This window comes from Heterocephalus glaber, unplaced genomic scaffold, assembly GCF_053883595.1.
Source record: "Heterocephalus glaber isolate CG9 unplaced genomic scaffold, H.glaber_assembly_v1.0 deba00001610, whole genome shotgun sequence".
Lineage (NCBI taxonomy): Eukaryota > Metazoa > Chordata > Mammalia > Rodentia > Bathyergidae > Heterocephalus > Heterocephalus glaber.
Window position 1 is genome coordinate 30,012,585 of NW_028258381.1, and position 19,632 is coordinate 30,032,216.

The 19,632-nt window shown below is 39.0% G+C and overlaps 1 protein-coding gene across 7 annotated transcripts in view; it reads left to right on the top strand.

The window, feature by feature from the left end:
- Amph (amphiphysin) overlaps positions 1 to 19,632 on the top strand; it is a 216,124-nt gene that overhangs the window by 132,665 nt on the left and 63,827 nt on the right. For all 7 annotated transcript variants that reach the window (XM_004840264.4, XM_004840266.4, XM_004840265.4 and 4 more), the window contains 4 exons: positions 2,632 to 2,726; positions 5,726 to 5,821; positions 13,927 to 14,034; positions 15,950 to 16,035. In XM_004840264.4, the coding sequence (XP_004840321.1) occupies positions 2,632 to 2,726; positions 5,726 to 5,821; positions 13,927 to 14,034; positions 15,950 to 16,035 (385 nt within the window). The remainder of the gene's footprint in view (positions 1 to 2,631; positions 2,727 to 5,725; positions 5,822 to 13,926; positions 14,035 to 15,949; positions 16,036 to 19,632) is intronic.

Below are 19,632 nucleotides of genomic sequence, written 5' to 3' on the forward strand. Positions count from 1 at the left end.
TAAAGCACACTTGGCGGGGCTGTGGGGAAAGAGGAACGCTGCTCCACTGCTGGTGGGAGTGTAGACTGGTGCAACCACTGTGGAAATCAGTATGGAGATAACCTCAAAGAACTAGGACTGGAAGTCCCATTTGACCCAGCTATTCCCCTGCTGGGTATCTTCCCCAAAGAATTAAAAGAATCAAACCACAGCAATATATGTGCACCCATGTTCATAGCAGCACAGTTTGTGATAGCTGAAACTTGGAAACAGCCCAAATGCCCATCAACTGGAGACTGGATTAAATAAAGCACACTCCTGGGTATGTCTAAGTGAGCCTTAGAGGCTTGTCTTTGGACCCTGACCCCTTCCTCTGTGGGATTGTTTCCCTGCTCTGCTTCCTTGCATCCATGAACCAAGCAGCCTTCCTCTGCCACACCCTTCCACCATGAAGTTCCTGCCTTGGAACCAGCCAACCATGGCCTGAATCCCCTGAAACCATGAGCCAACTTAAACTTCTCCTTTAAGTTGTACATGTCAGGTATTGTGTCCCAACAATGAGAAAACTGATTAATATACCTGAGTATCTCTCAAAATGCTGCCTAAGGAATAGATGGTCCAGAAAGAATTTCTATGTCAAAATGGCTTCTTTCCAAAGTATCCATCGCTACATTTCCACACAATAACTAATGGTTATTTTTGGCTGCTAATGGCCATATTTACTGCAACGTTGTGCTTTTAGCCTCAGTGACTAAAGTCTTAGATAATTTTATTTTAAGCTTCCATCAGTTTCATTATTTGCCATGAAGGTCATTTGTTCTACAGAGCCATCATTTCTATTTTTTGCTCTTTAGACATTGTTAAGAACCTATCAACACAGCTGTTTATAATTTCCATCAGATTCAAGACAAAGATTTAAAGAAAGCTTCAGAAGCCTCTTGGCATCTGAATTATGGAGGGTATCAGCTAGTGCCTAGTTTTTGGCATGAATTTGAGGGGCATACTTTGTGGTACAGACCTGCTGTATACCAGGGTGGGGCTGAATGTGACACTTAGGGTAACGTAGTTGTCACTGCGGTGGTGACCCCATCCCAATTAAGAATATATTCTCACCTGCTTGGATTCTGTGTGCTAGGGGGTGGATGCAGGTTTTTGCATCATCTTTAGCTGTCTCCACATCTTCATAACTGTTTCATCAGTGATTCAGCTCTGTTTTTTCTTGCCTTGACTTTGCAAGCCAAGTCACTTCAACCATATGAACCATTCACCTCACTGCAGGAGCATTCTTCACCAACTCAGTGATGCTCTCTTCAGGGAGAGAAGGGTATAGGCTTTCACACTTACTGTGCCTCTGAGATGCTTTCAGACCTCTGGGCTACAAGGACCAAAAGTATATTTATAATTATTGAGGGAGTGAAGGTTGATGTGTATGACTAGAGAGTGCAGAAGTATGATAAAATATACCAAATTTCACAATGAATTTTATACACATTTTTTCAAGAATGTCCTTCTGTCATTTCAGATTTATTTAATTCTGTTTGTCTCATTGCTGAACCCTGGGGTGACTGCCTTCTGTCCAACAAGCACATGCTTCAGGTTTTAGTTTAAGAAATGGCTTCTATCTTTGAACCACTGGCATTAACCTTTGTCTTCTGTCCCTTTGTCTGGCCCCTTTTGTAACCCCTAATGGCAAAGGCCAAGACACCAGCTTGGCCAGGTCCCACTTTCCAGCTAACAGTGAAAGTCAAGTGTTAGAGAAGCACTTCTCCAGGCCAGTACTTGCCTTTGTGCTGGACTTAGCCATGAACTGTCTCTGTGGCAACCCCACACTTAATACTTTAACTTCCTTGCTTTGGGGGGATGGGGAGCAGAGCCTGGAAAAGACATTAGTGTTACTTTATATCACCATGTCACACTCAGAAATGTTATGTCTTTATTCTTATTAATAGCCATATTTTAGTAACATACCAAATGTGCCTCTAATGACATTTTAAGACATATAGTCTTAAGAGCCCTAAACTTTTTGACAGTTTTGATTTAAATTGGATTTATAGCCTTTAATACTACTAGAAAATCATAAGCTTTTATTTTTTCTTTTTAGTAATTTTAGGTCACTTAAACCTTAATTATTTTTAACCACTTTAAGCATTTTTATTATTTTAAACCACTTAAACACCTTCAGCTCTTATGCCCTAAAATCCTCTTTATTTTCTTTCTAATTACTTCTAACATGGATTTATTTCTTATATTTGAACCTATTTAGGATTAATACTGTTTCTAAAACTCAGCAGTTTTATAGTCTAGTTCAATACAGTGACCATTAGATACCATTTGGCCAAGTGATAGCACAGAGAGGAGGATGGGTTATTATTGTATATTTCAGAATAGGACACAGTGTGGATTTTTTCCAAGACTCAGTATCTGTCATCCTCATGTAAATAATATAAAATATGCAACGTGGAAAGGTGAGTCTTAGAGACCCTTCAGGAAAGTTGTGGACTGCAGATGTGCATGGAAATCTTGCCTTTATAATTTTTCCTTAAATATGTAGCAAGTACTGAAGATGTTCCTTGAACTTTGAAAAGCAGAGTAAGGGAGAAGAGCCTTCTCACTCATTTCCCTGTAACAGGAGTTGTTTTTCTCCAACTCCAGGCATGCAAGAGGCCTCCATGAAGCTCACTGAGTCCCTGCATGAAGTCTACGAACCAGATTGGTATGGGCGGGAAGACGTGAAAATGGTTGGTGAGGTAAGAGTTGGCGTGGCAGGAGACAGGAGGCCTGGCATGGCTTCTCAATGGCTCCCACTGGTGCTGCTCATTAGCCTTATTCTCCAGTGGCCCTCTTCTGACTTCACAGCCTTAATCACAAGGGGATACTATGTGCCTGTAAGGCAGCATGAATTTCTACTGTCTGGATCATCCCAAACTCAGTGAGAGGTGAAGGTAATTATACCACTTGCATAGAAAGCTGTGGGTTAAATATTTTTTTTCCAGATAATGATAGCAGTTTTCTGTCCCTCATTACAGAGCTTAGCATCCCATTTCTAGCAAAACTGGAGCATGGTGTGACTATATGTTGCAATATCCTCCTTTGCCCCAATCTTCCTTTTTTTTTTTTTTTGTACTGAGGATCGAACTTGGGACCTTGCACTTGCGAGGCAGGCAGCAGAACCACTGAGCTAAATCCTTGGACCCTTCCCCAGCCCCTCCCTATCTTCATTTTAACCAGCTCACTGTGAAATCAAGGCCAAGAGCTCAAAAAGGCATCTGGCCCCCTGTGACTCCACTTTGTCCATCAGCCTGCTAAAAGGAGTTTCAGTTCAGGACAGCTTTGGCCTTCGACATATCCTAACATCTGAAATCTGACTTCTAACTGAAAACTGGCTGGGCAGCTGGAAGTGAGCAAATGGTATCACTGCTTTGTGGAAAGCAGAACTCGACAGATGAGAGTAGCTCTGTATGACTGTAGACTATTCTTTAATCTTCTTGACTTCAGTCTCCTCATCTACAAAATGAGAAAAGTAATTGTACCTACTGATAACATACAGGAAGCCTGTGTTTCCATGCCACTCAGCTGGGTCTTAGTACACTAAGTGTGATTCCTGATGTGACAAAATCTCTTACCTCCAAATTGTGTGTTAAAAGGAAGAGCAGCTGTCTGTTCAGTCCTCCACTTAGGGTGAGGTCCTGCAGTTCATTAAGGTACAGAAGACTGAAGTAGTTGTGGCCACCAAAACTTGAGGGACTATCTAGTGTGATGAGCATAATATCTATACAACTTGGAAAAATAGGTTAATTATGGAGTCCTTGGCTGCTCTGTGACAATTCTGACATCCTAACATTGATCTTCATAATCTCATTAGGACTGAGATAGAAATAGAGATTCATTTATGAGAAAAGCTCCTGTTGGCCCTATTATATCCTTCAAAAGCTTTCAGGATGTGGCTTTGTCAAAATGATTTTTTTGCACATCATTTTCAGACACAGTTATTAAGAAATTGCATCTTTTTTTATTTTCTTATGATAGAAAGACACTGTGTGTTTCAACATTGTATTGTTAAGTGCTTAGCTCACTTTGGTGGATTATTAAACATTCAACATAAAAGAGAAATTGTAAGGGAATAAAAGAAATTTCTGTTAATATCTTTTCAGAATACTGCACAATTATATTGTATGTATGGCAAAGGCTGTCACTGTGTTTGAGTCCTTAAGGGAATGGTTGCTGTCCTACCTTGGTCTTTGAGGCTGCTGGGATCCTCAATGGTAGATGCAAATGTAGGCTCTTTGGATGATGATGAAGAAACTTTACAGAATCTACTCACATCAAAAAATGAACCTTTACTACAGTGGATTTAAATTTTTTCATTTGCACAAAATTCTTGGATTGGGGAATTATGACAATTAGAATTAGTTTTTGAAGTGTGAAAAGGAGTTGAAAACAGTATTTTTTTAAACAAGATAGAAACTTATCTCTCCCATAAAGGAATATGCTGCCAAAAGCCCAGGTACAGTATGGTGGACACACAAGTATCAAAGGCTCGTCTTTGCTTCCCTAAGCCTGTCTCCATCAGGTTCAAGAGGCCTTGCTGAGCCCTGTGTATTAGCTCTCATTTCTGCATTCCAGTTAGCAGGAGGGATAAAGTCTAGCAGATGGACTCTCTCCCTCCTTTTAGCAAACTTTGTGAAAATACCTCCCATTGGTCAGAACTTGGTCACATGGCTACACCTAGCTGCAAAGGAGTCCGGGAAATAGAATCTCTATCCTAGGCAGCCATGTGACCAGCTAAAATTGAAGATTCACTTACTAAAAAGAAATAAAGTGTAGAGACAGGGTAATACACGGTCAAGAGACCACAAAAGTAGTAACAAGAGGAATATAGTTACGTGTTTTTGAACACCTGCTATGTTTCTGGGATTCTGTGAGACATTTTACCTGTGTACATGTTTAAATGGGGAAATTGTGATTCAGGAAGGTTCATTTTTCTGAAGTTTCATCCCTGGTAAGGCAGCCTGGTGCAGTGGACAGATCCAGGGCTCTGAACTCAAGGCAATAGACCTGAATTGAAGCATGAATCTTTGATTTATCAACTGTGTGACCTTGACCAACATATATGACATCTTTGGATTTCAGTTATCTCCTCTGTATGTATTGAAAATAACAAGTCTTTCCTGATTAAAAAAAAACTATTGTGAGAACTAAATGGCCTCCATCACACACATATTTAACCCACTGCCTGATATAGTGGTACTAATATTCACTGAGTGTTTTTTCTAGCTGATACTTCCTAAGTGGTAAGGCCATTCCCAATGTGATTGCAAATTTTCTGCTCACTCTGTGAAGGCTTCAGGAAGGGTTTGTGGTTTGTTTCTGTCTGAGTTGATTTCTGATTTCATGAATTACAGTACTTTCGATGAGTAAGTAGTCTCTGTGGAATTGTTGGCAATCTTTTAGCTCCAAAGTCTACCTATAGGGATTCTGGGACCTTTTGAAACTTCTACCTTCCTTGAGAATCAGAAATGCATTTTTAAATGAGCTGATATCTTTGTCCATACTGTTAATTAGCATTGTGGCTAATTGTCTTTAAAATAATTGATTATTCTTAAGTAATCCAGATTCCTTCCAGCATTTACTAGCTTGGAAGGTATTACTCATCTAATTTTATAGTTTCAGGTGGTTTAGAAATTTAGTGGAATATATCCAATTAAAATAATTCAGCATGCATCTCTTTATTTCTCTTTTCTTTTAGAAATGTGATGTGCTATGGGAAGACTTCCATCAAAAACTAGTGGATGGGTCCTTGCTGACACTGGACACCTATCTGGGCCAATTTCCTGACATAAAGGTATTTTACTCTGTGTGTGTAAAGGGAAGAATTGAATGGTCTCATGTAGTTATAGAAACATGAACAAAATGAGGAGAATTAAAAGTCCTTGAAGCAACATCAAAAACAGTTGGTAACTTTTCATTTACTTAAGCATGAGATTTTTATTCTATTTCTATCACTTTGAAATGAAATCTAGTCACAGAAATCACAATGTCCCCTTTAGTGAAGTGCTTCAGCTTTTCTTTCTTTCCAGAAGCTTCTGTAAGACTGTAGATACAAAATCGTAAATCAGAGGTGCCAAAACATTCCAGTATTCTTTGCAGCCAAACCTTTTACTACATAGCATCAAGCAAGGATTTTCAATAGAATAAACAGTAATTATAAGGATGAGAAAAACTTCCATGTAAATGTGAGAGCAAACTCTTATCTGTCCTCATGTACTGTTTATTTTTTATGTGGTCATAGTGCAAATAGATATTTTTCCTCTCATTGAAATTTTCAGGCTCAAATTGCTATATTAAGATATAAGCCTTTCAAATACATTTGCATCTGGGCCAAAAACTATCTCCTCTAGAGCATTTATCTTATTTGACACTTGAAACCACTGGAAGGGTCAATATAGAAATGAAGGTGTGAAGACTATGGATTTGGAACTGACACTGGAGGTAAAGATGGTTTTTAAACAAATGTTAGGTTTGATGCAACAGATGGGTGGTTTGCACACCCTCTACCCATTTGTTTTCCCGGATCAAGATGCAGCACCAGGTAAAGCAGCTGTAGGGTGAGGAATCCATGACCAAGACCCTATAGCGTCCACACTAAGTATCTCTTTAGGTGTCTGCTGATGCATAATTCCACTTTTTTCCTGCCTTTTTTGTCCCCAAGGCCAAAACACCAGAAAATCTTTTGCAGCATTGTGCACTGGTCTTGGCCATGACACAGTGAGGCTTCTTGGCCAAAGCTGTACTCCTGGCAATGACTTTAGTTTTTCTGCTTCTACACATTATGCATAAGGATAGTTGACCGACATGTAAAGAGCATTTTAGGGTAACAGGAGTACTGGAATAGAATCTGAATGGACTAGTCTGGACATATCCAAATGAGGATTGTCAATGTGAACACCATGGAAAGCAGGAAGTGCTTTCCATGTTTCTTCCTTGTCCTTGACTCTCTGAGTTGGTGTTTATACTTTAGACAACAGTCACTTCTCTCAGTGTTCACAGACTGGCCCCATCCAGAGGACCCTCACCTGTCAGCCCAGCCAGAGATGTTTGGAGGCCTTTCAGACTGTCTGCTGGTGGTGTGCATAGTTTGTTCTTAGCAGTCCCTCTCTGTATCTAGAGAAAGCTGGGTCCAATCAGTGGTCTGAGACAAGCCAGACTGAAGCCAGTTTCATAGGCAGACCCCCCAAAACCATTGGATACTTGTCCATGTTTTTCTTTGCAAAGAGAGAAGCTGAGATCTTCCACTGGGCTTGGAGAAGCAGTGACAGTGACTAGTGTGGTAGATCCAACTGCCTTCTCAGTTTTCACTGGCCCGAGGCCTGTAAGTGTTCCAAGACAGAAGCTAGTCTTTTGGGAAGCTCTCGGAAAAGTTGGAGTGTTGAACAGATGGTCTGGATATTTCCTTCCCCAGATAAAAGCTGGGAGCTCATTTATTACCCACTAACTCTGGGATGAGCCAGAGGGGAGAGCTATTTCAAGTGACTTTGTGTTAGTTGAGACCCTTGCAACCACTGATTTGATTTGAGTTTGTCAAAGTTGCAGGAGCTTTCTAACTAGTTTCTGGGTTGCTCACAAAGTTAATTGGTTTATGTGATGCTATTAAATTGGTGTATCCACGGGAGAAAGAAAAGCCAGGGCTTTCCTTCCATCTTCTCCTGTCACCTCTGTTACATGGGAACTCGATCTCCATAAAAAATCAATACCTAATAAGTCAAAAGAGGCCAAAGCAAAACATATTCTCTTACGAGAAAATTCCAAGGCAGCTTACAACTTGTGTAATTACTCATATGATGTACTACTCACAGTGACTCTACCTTAGCAACAGAAAGCTGACTGATGAGAGAAGTAGACACTTGGAAGTCATTGAATTTCAGGAATGAAAGCTTAGGATCACCAGAAACACATGAAGATCTTAGTTGCTATGGAACTGCTTAGAGACAGTTATGTAAAAATAGGAGAGTATAATTTTAGATGACAAACACACTGAAGTACCTGTGCTAAAACATAAAAGAGATAAAAACAAAATCATGATAGATGATATTGGCTTGTCTTTTCAGTTTATTCCATGTCAAAAAGATAAAGTACTTGCTAGAACCCTTTCTTTTGTATTTCTTTTCTTGAGATCTATGGTTGAGTTCTCACCCAAAGATGACCCCTTGGTTACTGAACCACTTAGAGATTTTTGAATAATATCATCTAAGACTTTTGCTAGATACTCTGAAGATGAATTAAATACAAATCATTATGGAAAGAGGCTGAATTAGGCTTGCAGACTGTCTCTCTCTCTCGCCACATTTAGAAGATTGGTGCGTACAAAGAGGTTGTCAACCAAAATAGAGAATCAGGAAACCATGTAATATGACAAAGAATGAGTAAATAGCAATGTATAACTTGAAAAAGAGACAATTTGGAATTGGACAGTGGACACATAGCTGTACTTAATATTTAAAATTTTGTGTATGTGTGAAAATGGATTTAAGCTATTCTATAAGTTTCATTTCATAAAATGAGTGCTGAGTGGCTATGTAATCTTGGGTTACTGATGGAGGGGAAGATTATAATTAAAAATACTGAGTGGAGAATTTTCAAAGCATGGAACATAACTGGCTTCCTTGATTCTCATGAAAATCAATGGGCCTAGTACAGTTAAAACCGCAAATTTCCAAATATTTACTGCAGCCCCTGCGTGAGGGGTATGAAGTACCATTCAGAAACAGATGCTGTTTGGCTTTTCCAGCTGTGACTACCAGGGCACCCTGTGTTATGGTCACCATTATGTATCATTGACATCTAAAATTAATGTTATAATAAGAGCTTGCTTGTCACTAACCCAGGCAGGCTTACAGCTGTGTGCAGTTATTGTAAAATGTAGTTTAGATTTTATCTTGGCAGTCATGCATGAGCAGCTAAGCATAGAGTTACTACACTGTGCCAAAATGAATTCCAATTTGGGGCTATTACTGAGGATTTTTTTTTTAAAAAGTATAATACGTTATTTTCAGTGCACAGTGGGAAATCTCAAGAAATTGTAATTCAATTTATTATTTAAAGGAAGCTCGATATTAACTAAGTTTACTTATTTAATTAAATTTATTATTAGATGAGTTGTATCCTGTTTATTAAAAGTGGAATATGCCTTAATGCTACTTTTATTTATAAGATTTAGTTTTGTTTTCCTCCCAAGTTTCTCACATATCCTATATGAACCGAAATAAGATTGATTTGTTTTCCCAACACAAAAATATGTGTGTCAAAATGAGTGATGGCCTTTGAAATAGTCCCTTCTACCCTGGGAAGCTAGCTTCTGTAATTGACTTGCCGGTGATACAAGAAAATGAGTCACATTGCTTACTTCACTTCTTGTTTTTGAACAAAAATAAAATTACCCAGTGTACTCTTCCACCTTATTCCCAGACTTAGATGTAATTGAATTTCAACTCTTTTCAAAAATCAAATCCATCTTCCAAGAGCCACAATTTACTACTTGGAAGATATTAAAGGTGTCCCCAACCCAAGTCCATGAAAAAAAGGGCTTTTTAGGAGTTTGCATCTGTTACACAGGCCACCACTTCAAGGAACAGGGCTCCTTTGAAGGTAATAGTTAGATGTTTGTTAAAAATAATGAGCCTTTGCACTTTATGGGTACATTGTGCCCACCCTACCTTATGGCAGAGCTTCCTTCTCCCCTTCCCGGGGTTGCTCATTATATCTCTTTAAGCAACTCTGTGTGCCCGTCTGGAAGCTTTTCCCCACCAACTCCACTTGGAAAGGAGAGGTGCTGAAAAAAGTGATCAGAAATAGCTCAGCGGGAGTAGCTGGCCCTACCTATCTGTCACCAGCCCAGAGGAGGCTATAGAGGAATAGAGCTGAATGAGCCGTGGTCATTGTCTAATACAATCTGTCAACAGCAGAGGGCGCTGTTGGAAGGAGCGCTAACTGACACTCAGGAGAAGGATGGGGTGAGGTAAGGCAGCCGAGGGCCCAAGGATGTGGAACAGAAGAAGAAACTTCTGGTTCTTGCTAATCTTGCACTCACAGGATTAGACTCTGAGAGTAGGTGGTCTTACATTTTGTATCCAGTCTCACTATCTTCCACTCCTCTTGGCGCTGTTCAGTGGGGCTGGTTTCTATCCAGTTCGTCTTTAGCCACAGTCTTGCTAAGAAATTCTGGGTAAGTTAGGCTTAATCTTCAGCAACTCTAGATTCCCTACACATAAAAGGGTGATAATACCTGCCACACCTGTGCTTAGTTGCTGTAAAGATCTATGGATATGACTGTATTTTGTAAACCATACATATTTGTATTCTTCTTCTTCTTCCTACCATTTCAAACTTAATAGTTTTTAAAGTGCTTCTTCCCACAGTAGTTCTCATGACTAGACCAGCTGGGCATAACTGGACCATTAGGAATTTTTTAAAAAGTAAAGATATGTATACCTTGTCTCAGATTAATTTTTATGTACCAGGGATTGAACTCAGGACCTTGCACTTGCGAGGCAGGCACTGGAACCATGGAGCTAAATCCCTAGCCCTGTCTCAGATTAATTTAATCCTAATCTTGGTATGGGGCTCAAGTCAGTATATCTTACACTACTTGGTTATATCACTCTCTTTAATGTAATTTTTAGTATTTATTCTATTATTTATAATGTACATCTTCAAATTAACATGTCTAGCCTCAAAAAATTAATACCATTTTCTGCTTTGTCTAAGACCCTTGTAACAGCATGCTTCTAGTTCTATTCATCTTTGTGCTATGATTGGCATACATTTCTGTTTACATATGCCATAAGCCCTGTAATACAGTGTTTCTCTTTTTTGCTCCAAATGATCAATAATCTTTTCAAGCAATTAAAAATAAGAAAAGACAATCTTATATATCTACCTTGATTTTTATACATTCTTGCACTAACTTCATTTTGTAGCTCCACTTGGTATTAAAATTTTTATGCTGGTGGGCTGGGGGATTAGCTCAGTGGTTCTGCCGCCTACCTTGCAAGTGCAAGGACCTGAGTTCAATCCCCGGAACAAAAAATAAATTTTTTTTTTTATGCTGGCAATGAATGCCCTTAGTTTTTATTTGTCTGAAAAATAATATTTATTTTACCTTTATTTTTGGAAGATATTTTCACAGGATGTAGAATTTTGAATTGGCAAATTTTTTTAGTACTTTAAAGGTGTCTTTCCATTATGCTCTATCTTGCATAATTTCTGAAGATTAGCCTGCTGTAATTCTTACCTTTATACATTATGTTTTCTTTTATTCTTGATTTTAACTATTTTGACTATGATTATATCCAGATGTGTATTGTGTATTTTTATTTTCTGAGTTTCTTAAACCTGTGTTTTGATGTCTCTATCAGTTTATAAAATTCTCAGCTATTATCTCTCCAAATATTTCTTTTGACTCACCCTCCCTTCTCTTTTGAAGACTTCAGTCACCTTATGTTAAACCATTGTTATTGTGTTATATGTCTTGTGCACCTGATTCCCTGTATGTTTTCCCAGTCTTTTTTACTCTTTGTGTTTTAATGGAAATAATTTATTTTCTCCTATCTTCAAGTAAACAATTTTTTCCTTAGCATGTTTTACATCTAAGAATGGACCCTGTGTTAATCACCTGTGCATTGCTGGGACAAAATACCTGACATATACAATTTAAAAGAGGAAAGATTTATTTTGGTTCACAGTTTCAGAATTTTGAGTTTATGGTAGGCTGCTTACATTGCTGTGGGCCTGAGGTGAGGAAGACAATCATGCCGGGAGGGTGTGGCCCTTGCTAATCCTGGGCTCATGGTGGCCAGGAAGTAGCATGAGAATGAGAGAGCTAGAAAAAAGTTACTCCCTTTGAAGTCACACCCCCAGGTAGGCCCTTACCTTCTAATAGCCCATACAGCTATGAACTCTTTAGTGGGTTGATTCTTGATGAGATTAGAACCCTTACAGGCCAATCACCTCTCTGGATGTCTCTTAATCCACTCAAGTCAGCAATCAAGATTACCTGTCATAGGCCCATCCAAAAATTTTTACTGATACCATTTTTTAAAAAAAATTTCTATCCTTTCTATTTCATTTTAAAATATCCACATCTCTGCTGAAGTTTCCCACCTGTTTTATATATGCTGCCTACTTTTTCAAACTAGATATTTTAACATAATAGCAGTTATTTTGTTTTATTGTTTGCTAGGATTATAGGTATGGGCCAGCACACCCTGAAATAGGTGCAGCTTTTAAAACTTTCATTTTTATTAGTACATCTTTGCAGTACATTATGATTACATTCATCGAGGGAAGTTGATACGTGGAAATTTAAAAATTTCTACTCGGTTACTTTCAGCATGTGAGTCACACCTGAGACTGGTTCTGTTGATCACTTTGGTTTTTTCCCCTATTGGTTCCTTTTCTTTCTTTTTTTTTTGTGTGTGTATTTTGTCATTGTTGATTAAATGCCAGATATCATATACAGGATAGTGAAGACTGAAGTAATATTTTATGCCTGGGAAAAGGCAAGTTTGTTTCTCAGGTTAATGATGTGGGAATTAGAAATAATCTGATCAGGATATGAGCTGGATTGGGCTTTTGTTGTTGCTACTTGCAGACTTTTCTAGAATTGGGCTGCTGATGCCTTGCTTATGTTCTAACACCTATAGTAATTTTAGACTTTTGGGCTGAAGTCTACTTTTAGCTTCTCCTTTGACTCTAATATGGTGGGCTCTTGGGTACTGGAGGACTTAGCTCAGTATTCCTGGTCCCTATCAGATTTCAATTGTCCTGCATGCCTGTATTCTGTACGGTAGGCAGCTATTGCTTGTTTTTCAGTGCTGGGCTTTTATTGGAGGCAAGCTATGGAAAGCTATCCTTTCAAAGCCTTGTCTACGGCAAAGTCAGCATCATATCTGTGGTTGATCTTGACTAGGAATTTCCTTACCCTGCCCAAGTAGAAGAACTGTGGTTCTTATAGAAGGCAGCTCTTAGCCTAGGAAGGTTTGAGGCCCCTTCCCTGTAAGTTGATACTTTTTTCTTCTACCCATTTTCAATGTCAAAGTTATGTTGGCCTATATCCCAAACACTAGAGTGAGTTTTGTCCTCATCACCCCAATACCAGCCAGATGGGTTTCCCTTTTACTCCTCCCCCAGAAGCAACAAGTCTTTGTCTTGCCTCTGTGGGAAGGAGGGCTTGATGTTTCCTCCTCAAGCAATTTAGAGCTTGTGTTTGCCAAGAGAAGATGGTTCATGGTGATGAGCTGGCCTTAATGTCTCTTCCCTGGCAGCCACGATCAGTTTGTTGTGCCCTGAATGGCAAGGGAATGTCTTGCCCTAAACTTTCTAATTGCCTCCAGTGGAGCCCATGGGAAAGATTTAGCCCATGAGAGCTTTGTCCCCTCTGTGTTGGACACCAGCTCAGGTGGCTCCGTGAACCAAGGATTGAGACATGCTTGTAGGAGAAGGGTTTTCTTAGGAAGCAAATCTGTTTTATAGAACCTCTGTTACTGTGTTATTAAAATTATAAAACCAGTTTTAATGTAGTTTCCCACTGTGTTTATACTGGAACATTTTAAGGTTTAAAGTAGAGACTAATGGAGAGTATAGGTTTGCTCACTCTCTCAAACCAACCTAAATTTTCCTGGTCTTAGACTGCAACCTTTGCCTTCAGCTGTTCATGATTGACTGGTCTAATTATTGTCAGAAGGGAAGCTAAATCTCTAATGGTTTCCACACAGAGGATGGAAGGTGGTAGTCTGACTTCCAGGGGTTCTTTTATCAACTGAAATTCCTTCTTACACCCATCTCCAGTCAAAAGCCTCAAGTGTTCTGGACAAGGAATGCATTTTGGCATTTGACAGTCTGAGAGACTCCAACTGCGTCTCTTTCTGATTCTGTGTGTTCCCCTGTTGGCAGAATCGCATCGCCAAGCGCAGCAGGAAGCTGGTGGACTATGACAGTGCCCGCCACCATCTGGAAGCCCTGCAAAGCTCCAAGAGGAAGGATGAGAGTCGGATCTCTAAGGTAAGGGTCGATCCCATGGACAGATTTAAACTGAAACATGGTAGAGTGGGGTGGGCTCTTTTCCATCATTTTTAACTAAAATAAAGCTTTTCATGTTATTATAGAGTTCGCATGGGTGACACTGACTCCCACATTTTGATGAAAATAAACTTTGGCCCCATTCAGTATTGCAGGATCAAAGAAAGTATTAAGCATGTTTGCTCTTCCTTCCACACTGTGGTCCATGATCGAAGCTGAAATGTGTATACATGCGGATGGAACACTAAGCTTGAAATTTTCAGACATAATTTATGATTATCTCAGAGGACAGACATATGCTCAACTTGCATAGGTTTAATTCTCTTTTAGAAAACCCATTTCAGTAGCTTTTATCATGTGTGTCGGCAATTTACAGATGCTAGCTAGTTCATGTCACCTACCCACTACTCTCTTTGATTTCAGTCATGCTTTCTCGTCTCTGCCTACACACAGCTCCCCCACAGTGTTTCTACATCACACATGTACATATGTTTCTCTACTGCTAACTTCTCTTAATGATTTCCAGTCCCTTTAGGAAAAAAATCTAAATTCCTGAGCATAGGATGTAAGACCTTCACGGTTTGATTATTACTTACCTGTTCAGTCTCATCAGCTTTCAAATCGTTTCCTCCTCACTTTCATTTGTCCGTACATACAGCCTAAGCAAACCTCAAGGCCTACACACGAGCTTTTGAGCAGCCATAACAGCTGAGAGGCCTCAGAAATGCCAGTCACCCTGTTCAGCACTTCCTTCACATTATCTCTCCTTCATACCACAGCCTGAGAGGTGCAGAGAGATGAAGGATTCTAACGGGTTCACACACAGGCTGAATAAGCAAGAATTGCATCCCAAGGATCCCCACCCTAAGTATTGTGATTTCTTTAACAGCACCATCTTTAGCAAACATTTTTTGATGGTACTAGACTCAGTTAAAATATCACCTCTGTCTGTGGAAACTTCTCTCTTCTGTACTCATCTTTCCTATAGCATACTCCATTACAGATTGCAAATCCCTCTTCAAAATACATCTTGGATCATTTAGTGTTCCCAGTAAACTGGCACTTTCTTGAGAGAACATCCACATCTAGTATCTAGAGCAGAGCTGCCTATATGGCAAGAAGTTAACAAAGTTTTCTTAACAAATGATCCAGTGTATCTTATTACTATTCTCATGGCTGAGACAAAATACCTGACATCCAAAGTTAAAGGGGGGGCCGGGGATTTACCTCAGTGGTTTCACTGCCTGCTGTGCAAGCGAAAGGACCCAGGTTCGATCCTCGGTACCAAAAAACAAAAACAAAAACAAACCAAAGTTAAAGGGGGAAAAGTTTACTTAGCTCACAGTTTGTAGAAGTTTCAGTTCATAATTGGCTAGCTCCAAGGCAGGGTGGCTTGGCAGAGGGGCATTGCAGGGGAGAACCGTTTATGACACCCACAAGGTAGCAAAAGCAACAAGGAGCTTTAACAGCATCTTTCTGCCCCTTTTATCTTATCCAGACTACTGGGCAGTGCCAAACCAGTCAGTGGACTGATTTAGTAATCACACATTCTTAATCCCAGCATCACATACTCTAGATTCAGCCACCTCTGAAAAATCCCTATGACTGCATGAGGCTCTGGGGGTCATCTAGACACAAACCATAATGCCGTGAATTTATGAATCAGCCAGAAACTACAAGAATAACCATTATAATCAATCCAGTTGCCCGTTTAGTGAGTCTTAATGTTTCATGTTTAGTTGAAAAAAATTAAACACGGTGTGGAACTTACCTAAATGTCTTTCCTTCCCATTTTTCTAGGATGCTATAAACTTTTTCTATTTTACAGTAAATGATGCTCTTGAGTATAGATGTGGCTTGTTTTCTAGTGTAAGCACATGTTATATATCATTTCTAGGCAGAAGAGGAATTTCAGAAAGCGCAGAAAGTGTTTGAAGAGTTTAATGTTGACTTACAAGAAGAGTTACCTTCATTGTGGTCAAGGTAAATGTGTTTCTGTATAGAGCATGCGTGCCCCCTTTAGATGCTCAAGAAGCGTGAATATCCCTTACTTTGTGTGTATCATCCAATAGAAATCCAGTACTTCTACTGTCCAATAGAAGTGCTGCATACCTACTCTTGCCAGTGTGGTAGCTCCTTGGTACATGTGCCTGCTGAGACTCTGGAAGATGTAGTGTAACTGAAGAACTGAATTTTAAGTTGAATGAATTTTATTTAAATTTTTAGGGTTTTTTATTTATTTATTTATTTATTTATTTTGCTTAAATTCTTTTATTGGGACATTTTATGTATACAGTACGTTTACATTTATCAGTGGGTGCTTGTCCCTGTACATGATGTATCTTGGTTCTCACTTTTTCCCCATTCCCTGTCCTCCCTTCCCTCTTTACAAACATTTATTTACATTTTTTCCTTTTCTCATAATTTTTCCTTTCCCTTCTTTCCTTTCCCCTTCCCCTCCCTCTTCCCTTATCCCTTTGGACCTTTTCTTCCATTTCAAATTATCAATTATTTGTTTTAATCATTTTAATCCTTATTTACACTTTCAGTTTCTCACACCAGAGAAACTATTTGGTATTTGCATGTGTGTCCTATTTATTTTACTTGAGAGGATGGCCTCAATATGCATCCATTTAGCTGTAAATGTCTCTAGTTTATGGTTCTTTATGGCTGAGTAGAACTCCATTTTATAAAAACCCACATCTTCTTTATCCATTTTCCAGTTGATGGGCACTTGGGCTGTTTCCAAGCTTTAGCTATTACAAACTGTGCCTCTATAAACATGGGTGCACATATATCACGTGGTATGATTCTTTTAATTCTTTGGGGAAGATCCCCTGCAGGGGAATAGCTGAGTCAAATGGGACCTGTAATCCTAGTTCTTTGAGGTAGCTCCATACTGATTTCCACAGTGGTTGCACCAGTCTGCACTCCCACCAACAATGGAGAAGGGTTCCTTTCTCCCCACACCCCCACCGGCATTTGTTATTGGTTGATTTCATGATAGCAGCCATTCTTTCTGGGGTGAGGTGGAATCTCAGTGTTGTTTTCATCTGCGTCTCTTGAATGACCAGCGATGTTGAACATTTTTTCATATATTTATTTGCTGCTTTTACTTCTTTGTCTGAGAAATGTCTGTTCATTTCAGATGTCCATTTTTGAATTGGGTCTTTAAATTTAGGGGTCTGATTTTTTCAGTTTTTTATGGATTCTAGCTAGTAGCCCTTTGAGGTACAGATGTTAAAAACTTTTTCCCACATTGTAGATTGTCTGTTAGCTCTGCTGGTGGTTTCTCTTTCAGTGCAGAAGCTTTTTAATAAGATGAGATCCCAGTTGTTGATTCTCTGTGCTAGTTCCCATGCTACTGAGATTTTGTTCATAAAATCTTTTCCTATGCCAGTGTCTTCAAGAGTTCTACCTAAGTTATCTTTCAGCAAGTTTAGTGTTTCTGTTTTAGTATTTAGATCTTTAATCCACTTTTATCCATTGTGATAGATACAGGTCTAGTTTTAATTTTTGGCAGGTTGAAATCCAGTTTTTCCAACACCATTTATTAAATAGGCTATCTTTCCTCCAATGAGGGTTGTTGGCTCCTTTGTCAAAGATGAGGTGGCTGAGTATGTCTGGAGTTGTTTCTGCATCTTCTAATCTATTCCACTGATCCTCAGGTCGGTTTCTTTGCCAGTACCATGCTGTTTTTGTCACAGTAGCTTTGTAGTATAGTTTGAAGTTGGGGATTGTGATACCCCCTGCCATGTCTCTGTTACCTAGAATCGCTTTTGCTATTCTAGGTCTCTTCTGGTTCCAAATGATAAATTCATTTAGTTTTAAATGAACATGAGTCCAACAGCTGCCATATTGAATATACTTCTCAAGTGGAGACACAAAACTTACTTGGAAGCATCCAGAGAACTGCCTTTAATTGTAAATTTTACAATAATGGCGTTTTAGCTTCTTAAGGAGCTTCCTTTATTATACAAGCTCATCTAGCCTTTTGGCTTTGATGCCAATCCTTCTACTTTTAGCCCTCACCTTTTAACCTGGGCTCCATGTCTATTTCAGGCATTAAATATTCTTATTTATAGGTATTCTGCATTTTTCATCGCATTAGTTACAATTTTAAGTTTTTTCTAATTTTCCCACTCAGTGGCAGTACTGAAATGTTATTGGGTGAAGTGAGGCCTGATGTTCCTGTTTCCGTTAGCATCCCCATGACACCATGCCAATAAACAGAATTGTGTTTGCGGTGCCATATTGGTTTAAGTAAACTCCTCTATCCTTAGCTTCCAGCCAGAGGATTCCCCCTAAGGCCTTCCTTATACCAGTTCTAGAGCTACTTATCCTTCAAGCCTGTAAGCATTTGAACGTCTAGCCTGGAGTTTGTCTATTTTTGTGATCATCCTTAGTGCTCTAATTTTTTTTTGTTTGCCAATAATACATACTTAGTATTAACTTTTGAACTATTGAAATATCCATATTAAATTTAGTTAGTTCATTTTAAAATTAGCTTTTACACTAGCTTGGGTAATGGATAGGACATGTATACCAATCCAGTGAAATTATCTCATTGATCACCTAAATTTACTAATTTTTTCAATATCTGCTTTTCTCTTTTTTCAGTTATCATCATTAGCAAGTGTACTGTATAGGTATAATTTTTAGCTAGTTCACTGTAAAATTAGCCTTTTGGCCTAGCTTGGGTGATGGGTGGGACATATTTACCTCAATATGAGATAATGAAATTACCTCATCAATCATCTGGATTTACCCTTTCAACATCTGCATTTCTTTTTGTATCATTCCTCCTAGGCTCCCAAGACTCAAAACTTTATAATTGTTAACTATGGAAACCATAGGGCCATCAAAGGAAACAATCTATCATTTTTCAGTATAGTTTCTGCATGAGTTTCTACTTCTCTGTTCTCACTGTGACCACCCAAACTTCATCGTCCTTTTGGGCATTATGGTAGTGGTCTTGCCCTCACATTTTCTTCAAACTCCTCCTGTAATCTTCTTCTTTCAGAATGTCCATCTGGTTTAGGACCTTACTGCCTATGATCAAAGACTTCTCCTATTCCCCCAAGGAGGATTTTGTTCAACCTGAGTAAATAAAACTTGCAGGCATGGAGATGAGATGCATATCTATAATTTGAATTTGTTTATTCATATCTATTTGAAATCGCAAACCATATGGAATGATATGTTTTTTTAAAAAGAAATATAACCCTTTTACATTCACGTTTCATGGAGCACCATTATCCCAAATTTTTACATACATCTTTGACATTAGTATCTGCGCTGAAGATACTCAACAAATCATCCAGTGGTTCTCCAGAGCGTATCATCATCCTTAACAGATATTCTGTCCCTAGTTGTCATTTGCATACAATAAGGCAATTAGGCAATTATTCTTTTTGTTTCCACTGTAAAGGAATTTTTGTTTTCTACAGTGTGATTGCTCATGCCATTGCTTTTTAAACTGACCTTGCATATAGCTGGCCATCGTGTACTTGGTGTGTATACCTGTGATTGCAGCTATTCTAGAGGATAAAGCAAGAGCATGACAAGTTCAGGGCCAGC